Here is a 12,032-nt window from a genome sequence, read left to right on the forward strand (position 1 = left end):
TATTTTCAAATTTTGTGGTTAGAATGCTATTAATAAGAACTATTTATTTGCTTTTTTTAATAAAATTATTTTGGAAAAATTGACGATTTTGAAGATATATCAAAAGAACATGAATTAAAATTAGAGATTTGGAATTACTAAAATTAAATTAAAAGTTTGGAAATATTAGAATGGATGATATTTTAACCCTATAAATAATTTAGAAGAGGAGAATACTTAAAAAAAAAAAAAAAAAAAAATAGACCACTTTTTTTGTACATCAACTCTGGGGTGGGAGATATTGGATTTCTTACCTCTTGGAACGAAGGTCTCATGTCAATACCACTAAGCCATCGTTTTAGTGATTGGGTGTAAATTTTACGTGCAGTTAGGTTTGAAGTGCACTCGTGTGGCATTCTGTCTTTTGACAAGTGACCCATTCTCGTTCAAGGTTTGCCTAGTGCATGCTTGTCCACCAGACATGTAATCCATTCTTATGGTACCACGTGTTATTCCACTTTTTCGTTATGTGTTTTCTGAAGAACACATCTTATGGTGACATGCAACACCATAAGAACGAACCACTTGTTTGGTCTATTTGAGTTGGATGTAGCCCTAAACTCAAGTTATACGTTACTTCGATATTTTTATTTTTGTTTTCAAATTTTAGCTTACAAACACACTTTCATGATAACAAAAGCATAGAAGTCCTTTCTACTTTCAACGTTCAAATTTACGTTGTCTTCCTATAATTATTAAAAGAGAATGACAAATCCAAGAATAGTTCACTAGATCAAATATTATAAAATAATATCTCCATCGATGTAAAACCTTGTAATAGTGATTCCAAAATCAAAACCACAAATACATTCATGCTTAAAGTAAACAAGACCCTACGATTCTGAAGATATGCGAATGATCCGAATCTTTATAGAGTAGTTTTGAAGGCATATCTCTAACTTAACTAATCTCAAAACGCTCATGAGAGCTAAAGAGTTGATGCTCTAAGTAGACAATATTTACCATAACCATAGAGCTCGAAAAGATCGTATACTTCCAACAAACTAACACAAATTTCCAAAATCAAACCATATGCACAAACTTACACTGTATAAATAGTGAAAAAAAATGGACAGTTAGAGACAAAGAGTGGGATAAATTCTATAATCAGTTTCATAAAACTAATTCCCAGAAAAAGAAGAAACCAAAATCCACAAATCTTTTCTTTCTTTCTTTCTTTCCTACATAATCCTATGCTTCTAACAATTAGACCCACAAAAAAACAAAAGTATAGATTAATTAAGATGATGTCAAAATGCTTACTCCATTTCTCATCATCTTCTTAAACTCATCAAAATTCACCATTCCATCACCATCTAAATCCACTTTCCTTATCATTTCTTTACAATTCTCAACAATTTTCCCTTCATTCATCCCTAATGAACACAACACCAAACTCAACTCCTCAACAGAAATCAACCCATCACTATCCTTATCAAAAACTCCAAATGCATCTTTCAATCCCTCTTCATCATCTCCAACACTTGTTTTCTTATTCTCTTCAAAACCCATCAGTAATTTCTCACCCAAAACACAAAACTCCTCAAAATCAATCAACCCATCTCCATTTTCATCAACCTCTTTCAACATTTCCTCTGCATCTTTCTCTGTTATCATCATCCTCATACTCTTCAACGATTCCATCAACTCCTTCTTTGTAATGAACCCATCGTCGTTCTTGTCGAATGTTCCAAACACTTTCTTCAGCTCCATCGCGGACGGCGGTGGAGGTGGAGGTGACGGCGGCGGCGGCGGTGGTGGTTGGAGTGAAGTGGATTTGAAATGGGGGATTTGAGATGAGGGTTTTATAGATTGGAACCAAGCGGTGAATCTTTTTGTGGGGAAATATAGGAGGAAATTTACGAAACCAGCAACGAATAAAACAGACAATAACAGAAAATTGAAGATGGGTTCCATTGATGAAGGAAGTAGAAGAAGGAAGTTGCAAGGAAATTGGGGATTTGAAGAAATGGGTTTTAAAGGAGAATGAAGAAGAAGAAAAAAAAAAGAAGAATTTGGTGAATTGAAAAAGAAACGCGGTTTTTGAATCTCAACTCTGCTTTTTGGATCCCACAAACCGCGTTTTTCTTTTTTGTTATACGAAAGAGAGAATTAAGAATAGAGAATTAAGAATAGAGAATTAAGAAAACATATATTGGAGTGATTGCGTGAGCGTACTTGGCATTGCATTCTGCCGTTTGCGTTTGGCAAAAGTCCTTTAAATATATCAAAGTGATTCCTCTACCACCAAACCAATTGTTATCGCGTTGCCTTCACGTATTGTATTAAATTTTTATTGATACCGAACCATATTTTTACTTTTCATATTAAAATAAATAGGAAGGGATTTAGCTTCTTACCATACACTAACGTTCTTATATTTATCTAGATGTCTTGAATACATTGTTTAGAAGTCGTTTGAGGAAAAGATCGAGTTATGGAGGGTTAGTGTTATGATAAAATTACAGGTGTTTGAGAAAAATGTTTAAAAGTGTATTTCTATGATAAGATGTGTGTGGATGAATTATTTAAAAAAATAGTTTTATGGGAGAGTTGAAGAGATAAGGTTGTGGGGAGTTGAAAAAGTTTATAAGAAGAAGAGAGAGAGATAAGAGGTGTTATGATAACCTTAAGGTTGCCCAATAATGATAACCCTTGGGCTAAACGACCCCTTAATGTTTTTTGAACAATGAAGCGTGAGAAGAGTTTTTTAATCTTTATTCTCTTTTTACTACTAAATTGTGTGTCGAATTTGTAATTACATTTTTTTTAAAACTTTTATAGTTTCGACATTGATATGAGAGTTCAATCGATATCATAAAAAATTAAATGAAACGGAAAAAACAATCATCAACAAAATGTCACTAATGTCAATATAATATGAGTAACACACATTTTTAACTTGTTTAAAAAAGTATATAATATTTATTTACTATATATATTTTTTAATTTTTTGTATTTTATAGCTTTTTGAAAAATATTTATGTTATATGTACAATTAAATTTTGTAATTCATGACACTTCGGGTAACTCAATCGTTAAAGATATTTTTAGGAAACGAAAAAATTAACGTCAAAGCGAGCATAACTCAAAAGTATGTATCAACATTGCAAAAGCTCTATATTTTAAATTTCCTTATCTATCTCTACCAATATTAAACAAACACAAAATAAAATACCAAAGCGAGCATAATTTAATTGACATGCAACATGCATGTCATAAAAAAGAAAACCTGTGACTTAGATTATATTATGAAAAGAAATAAAATTATATAGTCTAACTATATATTATGTTGAAATAGTGAATAAATTTATGTATTTGAGGAATAGAAATTTTGTGATAATATTGTAATAGAGAAAAGGATAGAAACGAGCATGCTTCACTTCTTTTTTATTTAACAAAAGAAAGTATTTTATTATCATTGAATCTTTGTATTAATGTATATAATCTTAATTCCAACTATTCTTTAAGGTCCTTTCATTTTCTTTATATTATTTCTTGAAAAGGAAGTCTAACTAAAAATTAATGTTGCAACTAAAAGTATGTATGTATTGGTGGATCCACAAATTTTTATTAACTGATCTTATAATTTAATAATTTGAATTGAAATAGAATTGGAGTGGGAGATTTGAACCCGAACCTCTTATTCTCGAGTACATACAGATGCCAATTGAATTGAATTCATGTTGACTATAATTTAATAAAATTAATATGAAAAAGACGTAAAAAAATGGAATTTGAACCTAGGTTTAAAGGAGATTGGATAATAGTTTAATCACCGAACTAACTACTAGTATTACTGTTATTTTAGTTATGTATATAAAGAGTATAAAATTGAGGTGAACTTGAGCCCCTGGACTAGGGTTATAATGGATAGCAATTTTTAGAATAATTATTAAGTAAGTAATAATATTTTTAAAAAATTATAAATATAGCAAAGTCTATCGGTGATAGACTTCTATAGTTGATAGACTCTTATGATTTATAAGTGATAGACCAACCTTTGCTACATAGTCTATCAATGATAGACTTCTATCATGGATAGATTTTATTATATTTACAATTTCTTTAAAATGTTGCTATATACTTAATTATTTTAAATATAATTGTTATATTTGCGACTATTCCCTATATTAAATTTGTTGATGTATATAAGAAGTTGACCTTAATTCTTCAAAGAAAAAAAATTGAAATTTATACGTCGATGCCATTTGGAAGCAAGTGGTGATGACTAGGTGTATGGTTCTTCCATGAACTCATCGGTGAGATTAAGGCTTTTATTATATACATATATACATATATATATATATATACATATATACATATATATACATATATACATATATATACATATATGTATATATATATATATATTTTATCAATTAATTGACTTATATTATGAAATTTGTTCAGTTTTAGTTCATGTACTTTTAATAGATAAAATTTATAGTAAAAATGTTGTAGACAACCGTTCTTTTTTTAAAAAAGCTATATTAGAACTTCTCAAAATTATATTAATTAAAATTAAACAAACTTCAAAATATACAATTCAGTCTAAAGTTATTTGTATTTTTATTTATATTTTGTTAGAACAACCAACTTATTTTGGTTGGAGCATCCACATGAAGGGACAAAATCATTTCTTATGTTACACTCAACAATTACTATCCCCACTTCTCTACACACACAACACTCCCTTTAATTTTCCCTTTACTTTATTAAGTTATCATTTTGAAATTCCCATTTTTATCTTTATTCCTTATTTTATCAATTTTTCAAATTTCCAATTTGGTTTATTCTCATTTTTTAAGTTAATCATATTAAGAATGATTGATGTTCTAGGTTACTATATGATTCATTATAATATTTAAAAATATATGGAAATTTGTACTTAGTACAATATTAAAATTTAATGTCATGAATTTAAGATCCTATTTTATCGAAGCTAAATTTCTATCTATGGTACATATCAAAATGAAATAGTTATGTCAAAACGAATATAGCTCAACTGATCAGTAATTTTGACGTATATGAATTGAATGGTCATGCTTTTAAGAATATGTCCGATAAAAATGAATCAAACTTTAACCCATCACCTTCATTATATATTAGAGTAAGATGTCATACTTAAAAATGGAAGAAATTGAAGAAATCTTGCATTTGAAGTTTTCTCCTCCCCATTCTTTTGGTCAAAAGTGAAAAAGAAAGAATCCTATCCCAAGAAAAAATAATAAAGGAATGAAAAGGACTAATCTACCCCCAACAAGTAAAGGAGCCATGAAAAATTAATATCTTTTAAAAAATAATTATTAATGATATAACCATTTGTGTCATTATATATAATAGTTAAAAAGCAATCATTATTAATTACTAAACATCAAAGTGATCATATGTTTTTATTTGCATCATCAAAAAGTGTTCATATAAATTTATAACAAAGATGAAATTAAATTCTTTGATATCAACGATAAGAGATAATTTTCCAAACATTAATGCATATAACAATGTTTTTAAAAAAAATTAGACAATTTTGCAACTATTGACCTTCACTGTTTCGAACTTAAACGTATCATTTATACAATATTTTATAAAAAACATCTTAGCATAACTTAAATGGAGTAATTAAGGAAATCAACACTCTTAAATATCTTTGTCTCTTGAATTTCAAGGTTACATGTTCTAAATTACATCACCTATATTTCAATCCTTAAACAAATTAACACAAATCTAGAATAGATAGCACACTTGATACATATACACTTCTTCATCTATCTAGTGCTTGATTGATTAGACAGAGAGAATCTTTCCGTTTTTTAAACTATCTTCTTGTGCTTTAGAAAGACCTTATCGTTTTTACTGATTTTTTGCGAAAATTTTTAAACAAACTTTAGTGAAATTATAAAACATGTTATCCAAATTAAAGAGAAAAATATGCAATCATGAATGAAAGACGTGGTAATAAATCTTTTATTGATCTCTGTTATATGTTATTCTTGTCTTGTTGATATGAACAAATGTGCCCCACGACAAGCTTCATCGTAAGCTCGCATTTTCTGCGTTCGTTGCAGTTGTGTCTAAATCTTTTGTTCATGGAAGGACCCATTGATCCGACGTTGGAATAGCAAATGAAACCAAGGGGCGTCCTCTTGTAGCAGCTGTCGTAACAAAAGACCACAAGTTTGAACCTTTGTCTAAGACCAAATGTTGAATGGAATGGCATGATTGTATATATCCCATTTGTAAGTTCCTTTAGAGTTGGTCACAGAAACTAATCTCCATAAATTTGAGAATGCTGCTTCTCCCCATCATCCTCATCACACAATAACCAAAAACATCTGGAATTTTCACTAATTTTTTACATGAAATAATATGCAAACATGCAAGTCGTGGAAAAACAGCTTTAACATTTGACACAGCTTCTTCTCAAGCATTGGAAGCTTTCCACAGTTTCCACAGTTTCCACATTCATTTAGAGTTATATTTTTACTAAATTTTCAACAAAAATCTGGTTGGGAAAATGCCCACCTGAGAAAAGGATTCGATTTCCAAACATTTCAGATTTGTGTGTGGTTCAAGTCCTTTCCAACACTTCAAAATCATCTTTTTTTGTAAGCTTTTGATGTTACTACAAGCACTTGAATGATCGACGTTGTCATCATGTACGTCCTTTTGCAAGATTATTGATTGCAAGATCTTGTTGATGACAAAAGGTTGAGACACACATATATATCCAAACAGTAGTTAGTTGAAAACGTTTTCTAATCCTTTCATCATTGAACACCAACTTGGCCAAAGTGGTTTTTCCTGATCCACCCATTCCATAATTAAACAGGTAATTAGATGGAATTGACTTAGCTTCTTGTTGACTAGCCCTCAATCATATGGTCAACTAGGCTTTCAACTTCCATCTTCCGGAAGTCGTCCCTTGAATCTGCATGCCTTACTTCACTCTACTTCTGTGGGTTTGTGTGGTCAAGTGGTACTAACTGAGGCAATTTGATGCAGTGTGTTTTGATAACACCTCTCTATAATTTCTTTTTTTTTTTTTTTTTTTTTTTTTTTGTCCTTATAGAGCCAAAATCAAGAATAGAAAAAGTAGGAAATACCTTGTGTCTTGTTTTTCTTTTTCAACATCTTCATAAGCAAACAAGTCTAACATATCCTCAGCTTCATAAACAATACGTTGAAGATCATTCACACCCACTCAGTTATTAAGCCATGGTGTGAATAATGATTTGTGTTTTTATGGCATTCAACATCCTTTCGGCATGCACATGAAGTAGCTCTTTTTGCAGCTCTTCTAACACCTTCTTCTTCAACCTTCTTTAAAACTTCTTGCACAGCAAAAGTCCATATAGGAACTCGACCATATTTCTCACCCCTCTTTCCTCTTTACTCTAGTTCTCTCTTTCCGAGGAGAAATTAGGAAGAGAAGAGAAATTAGCAGCAGCAACTGCAACAAAATCAAATTCCATTAATCAAATCAATAGCCATTATATATCATTGATGAATATTTTTATTTATTTTTCACTATTCATCTTCTTTCCTTATTTCCTTCTTCTTCCTTCTTCTTCCATTCCAAGACTATTCCAACCTTTATAGGAAAATTTATAATCTCCATCTCAATAAACCAAAGACATAATATTAATTAATTAACCATTCTGTTCTCCATTTCCAACACTTTTTTTTTCTTTATAATTTTTCTCACACACATAAACTTCAAGAAATATTAACATAGCTCAAGTAGTCTAATTTTCTTTATCTATTGTTTCAATATAAATCCACAGAAACCGCCCAAAAGGAATCTCGTGCAATCTTTTACATAATGATTTGTGGAAGTTCGTCTCTTCTCATTAACTTAAAGATTATACAGTCAAAGTGAGTATTTATAATAAACTCACATTTTTAACAGAACAAAAAAAAAAAAAAAAAAAAAAAACCGAAGAACAGAATGATAATAAATACACTATAAGAGTGTCAACAACCCCATATAAGAATACGCACAACTCACAAGATCAATGGAATTTCTTGAACCATAGGAAGAAACCCATAAGAGGTCTTGAAAAACGGCTTATATTAAAAAAAAAAAAATCAAGTAATTTTCAAAAGAAAAATTGAAGTGTGTGGCAAAAGTATATATGTATTTTATCAAAAGAGTTTAAATCATAATTATTTTTTTGAAAATCACTTTTCTCTCAAATCAATATAGACGAACTTTGATAAAATGACCCTTGGGACATTATTCTACAAATGGCATCTTTGGTCCTAAATATGCCTAAGGCAAAATGCATTTTTTTACCCCAAATTTATAGTTGAATTGTTCCTAAGATTTCAAAACATATCCTAATAGGAAAAAAACCATTATAATTATAATGTCTTTACAATTATAATGTCTTTAGAATAATTATTTTTTAAAAAATCATAAATATAACAAAATCTATTATAATTAATTATTTGCTATAGTAATAAATTCCTATCATTCATAGATTTCGTCTTATTTACGTTTGTTTGGAATATAATGAGAGAAAAAATTTAGTTGAAATTGCATTAAAGAAGAAGAGCCCAAATATAATGTGGGGCAGAGAATGGAAATGGGCCCTGAAAAGTGGGCTGGGAAGGTGGCCCATAGGACGTGGATTTTTCGACTGTACGGTGAGATTTGTGAAAGAAGCGAAGCGACACTAATATTTGTCACCTTCTCCCTCTCTTTTACTCTCTCGCTTTGATAATAAATATTTTTACTTATTTAGTATGGTGTTTTTCCAAATACTTTTCAAAGTCGTTTGATTTTTCTTTAAAAAAAGTTCGTTTTGAAAAAGATATTTAGGGTTTAGAAAAACACCTATCAAGTGTTTAGTGATTAATTTCTTTTTCAATTTGTACTTTTTGTAAAATGACCGTAACGCTCCAAAAGTCATCTTACTTCATTTTTTCTTGGCTAACATATGTCTAACTCTGGTAAACAGTAACCTCCACGAATTCCATCTAAAACCAACTCTGATGATTTCAGATTATTATAATTTCTTACTATTTTATCGTCCGACGATATATAGTAACGTGACATTAATACAAAATATATATTTTGAGTATATAATGCCTCGAAACTAACTTGTATGTAAAAATATTTTCGGAAAAGGTGTTGAAAAACAATAAAAAAAAATGAAAAATAAAATTTAGGAACAAAAATAAAATTTAAACCTTAGATTTTTAGGACCTGAAGTTCTCATTTTCTTAACATGGTTTAACATTGAAAAAAAATGAATGATCTTATACTCATATTTTGTTACATACGTACATACTTATACGTACATACATATACGTACATATTTATGCATGTGTGAAGCTTACAAATACAAGTTGCATTTAATTATATGCCTAGAAATATATACATATATATATATATATAATTATTTTGATGAGGAAACATATACATTTTCAATAGGACAATTTTTTTGTTTTTACCAACTCAATTAATTACCACATGTAACTCCAAAAATCTGTCTTTTCTTTCATGTCATGTAAATCCCATAAATTTCATTTTTAGGTTAAAAATGTCACTCTCACTTCTCTTTCCTTTTTCTTCTAGGGAGAAAGTAAGAATTATTGTCTTTTTTTTTTTTTTCAATTTCTTAATTTCATAGAAATGTCGATTAAATTATCGATAAAAGGTTGAGTTCGATATATATATATATATATGAAATTGTTTTTTATTAAGAAAAAAATTTAATTTCATAGTATTTATATAACTAATTCTTTAATTTGTGGACTACCACACGAATTTACTCAAAACAATTTTATCGAGGAATACAGGTCATCCTATGATCATATTTTTTAATTTAAAATATTGTACACAAAAACATTCTTGGCCATAAATAATTTCATATTATTGAATTCTTTTCGCTATTGTTGATAGCAATATCAGTATATATAATCGAAATATAAAAATTCTAAAGTCAAATTGATGACCATGCTAATTTGCTAAAATTAAACTTGACCGTAATATACACAATTATTGCTAATTATTGACAGTAATGTACTGTTAATTAAAATCTTAAAATACGACAATTCTGAAAAGCATCGGTTGATATTCTTGGATTTGATTTGATGTGTGATTCAATAACTTCACGAAATATAGCTAGTCTCCAAAAATATATATCTACAAGTTTGCCCACTCCCTCTTTACAATAATTCACACAAAAGATATCAAAACGATATAGAAATCCAAAACCAAGGGTCCAAAATGCAAAAAAGAAGATATATGAAGATCGTTTCATATCGATTTTGGAAGTGGTTGGACGTTCTTTTACAAGTATGAAAAGTAGGGTTCTACTAACATATATAAATATAGATATACATATACATATATATAAATACATACAAAAAAAAATTTGAACATGATTTTGGATCTATGATACCTAGATGGAATAATTTGCTATACACAAAAATGACATTAAAATAAAAGATGAGATTTGAGGATCACATGTTAGCATGTGGGCAAAAAAGATGAAATTTTTTAACTTATTATTTTATTTTATTTTTTAAAAATTAATATTTTTTCTTTGTCTTTATAAACCCATGTTATGAGAGGTTAAAAAAAATTATTTTTTTTATTTACCTTTGTTTGATTTTAGTGTATAGACATATACATCACTATTCAATTTCTACACAAGAAATTAATTAAGTATAGAAAAGAAAAAGAAAAAACAATGACATGTCTCCAAATTCCCTTTTATATTATAACATTTTATTATTGACAAACATTTTTATACCCTATAGCTAGTCAATTTCTAAAGAAAAAAAAGTTGTTTAAATTATTATATGTCTAATCCATGAACTTGTTGTAAGATTGTAAGTTAATTCGTTTTAAAATACTTTTTAATTGATTTATGTTTAATGGAGTTGATTCCCAGATCTCATTTATTTTGGACTTTAATTTGTTGGTGGATTCTTGTGGACTTACTTTTTTCTAGTCTAATCTTGAAATATATACTTCGAGTTGACCTGTGTAGGAGATTTTAAGTTGAATAACAACTTCAGAAACTTATTAGACACGAGTTTAAAAAATAAAAGATAAGACGCGTCGGTATGAACCCTGAAACCAACCACAATATAGATCTCTCTCACATCTCTTCTTCTTCTCTATAAAGCTGGCAAGCAAATTGTGTAAGTTTTTGTATAGAGTGGTCCAAATTATGGGATATACTTCTTTTTTTTTTCTTTCTATATTCCATTTTTACCCATTCTTCTTTCTTCCATCATCTTCCTCTTTTCTCCTATCTCAAGAAAGACATTCTTCATCTCTTCTTCTTCTTCTTCTTCTTCTTCTTCTTCTTCTTCTTCTTCTTCTAAAATGTCTTTCTTTCAATGAAGAAGATAAAGAAATTAAAAGGAAGTGCTGTTCTCAGGTCATAGCCATGCTTTTCCACAGCTTTCTTGAACTTTCTCTGCTCTTCCCTTCTTCTCACAATCAATTTTGTAAGTAAAATCTCTCTTAGATTTTACCCAAAAGTTAAATTTAAAAAAAAAAAAAAAAAGAACTTTGGAAGTTCAAGAAAGCTGTGGGAGAACATGGCATTTCTAGGCCTAATTTTGCCTCCAAGATCACCAACTTATCTATGCCCATTTTTCACTTGGTGAGTATATTATTATTATTATTTTGGTTTTTAAATTAAATTTCCCTTTTGATGATTTTTTTTTTTATATATATATAAAAATTTCTCACCTTTCTCTTCAATTTTGCTTTAGATTTGATGTGGGAATTCATGATGTTGTTATCATACATAATTTAGAAAGGGTTTGTTGCATTTTATTTCCTTAATTAAAACCACTTCTTTAGAAACATTGGAGCAATAATATATAATCCATATGAGACTTTTTGTTTTATATCTTTTTATAAGATTTATACTTTTACACGATTTGATTCTCTAAAAACTACATTTTAACGTCAAAATTATTTCAAATTTCTTTCTTATTATTTGTTTATATGTAAGGTT

General features: G+C 28.8%; 1 protein-coding gene and 1 non-coding gene across 2 annotated transcripts; one reads left to right on the forward strand and one right to left on the reverse strand.

Annotated features, from left to right (window-relative positions):
- Nucleotides 1–1,012: 1,012 nt before the first annotated feature.
- On the reverse strand, nt 1,013–2,284 carry LOC103496824 (calmodulin-like protein 7). Its single transcript, XM_008458836.2, has one exon. The coding sequence runs from the start codon at nt 1,954–1,956 to the stop codon at nt 1,279–1,281; it is 678 nt and encodes a 225-aa protein (XP_008457058.2). The 5' UTR covers nt 1,957–2,284; the 3' UTR covers nt 1,013–1,278.
- A 9,166-nt stretch (nt 2,285–11,450) lies between these two features.
- Nucleotides 11,451–11,613, forward strand: MIR396D (microRNA MIR396d). Its single transcript, NR_120764.1, is given in 1 exon segment — nt 11,451–11,613. It is a non-coding gene; the product is annotated as a microRNA MIR396d (primary transcript).
- Nucleotides 11,614–12,032: the final 419 nt, after the last annotated feature.

The sequence above is a fragment of the Cucumis melo genome, chromosome 5 (assembly GCF_025177605.1).
Source record: "Cucumis melo cultivar AY chromosome 5, USDA_Cmelo_AY_1.0, whole genome shotgun sequence".
Taxonomy (NCBI): Eukaryota; Viridiplantae; Streptophyta; class Magnoliopsida; order Cucurbitales; family Cucurbitaceae; genus Cucumis; species Cucumis melo.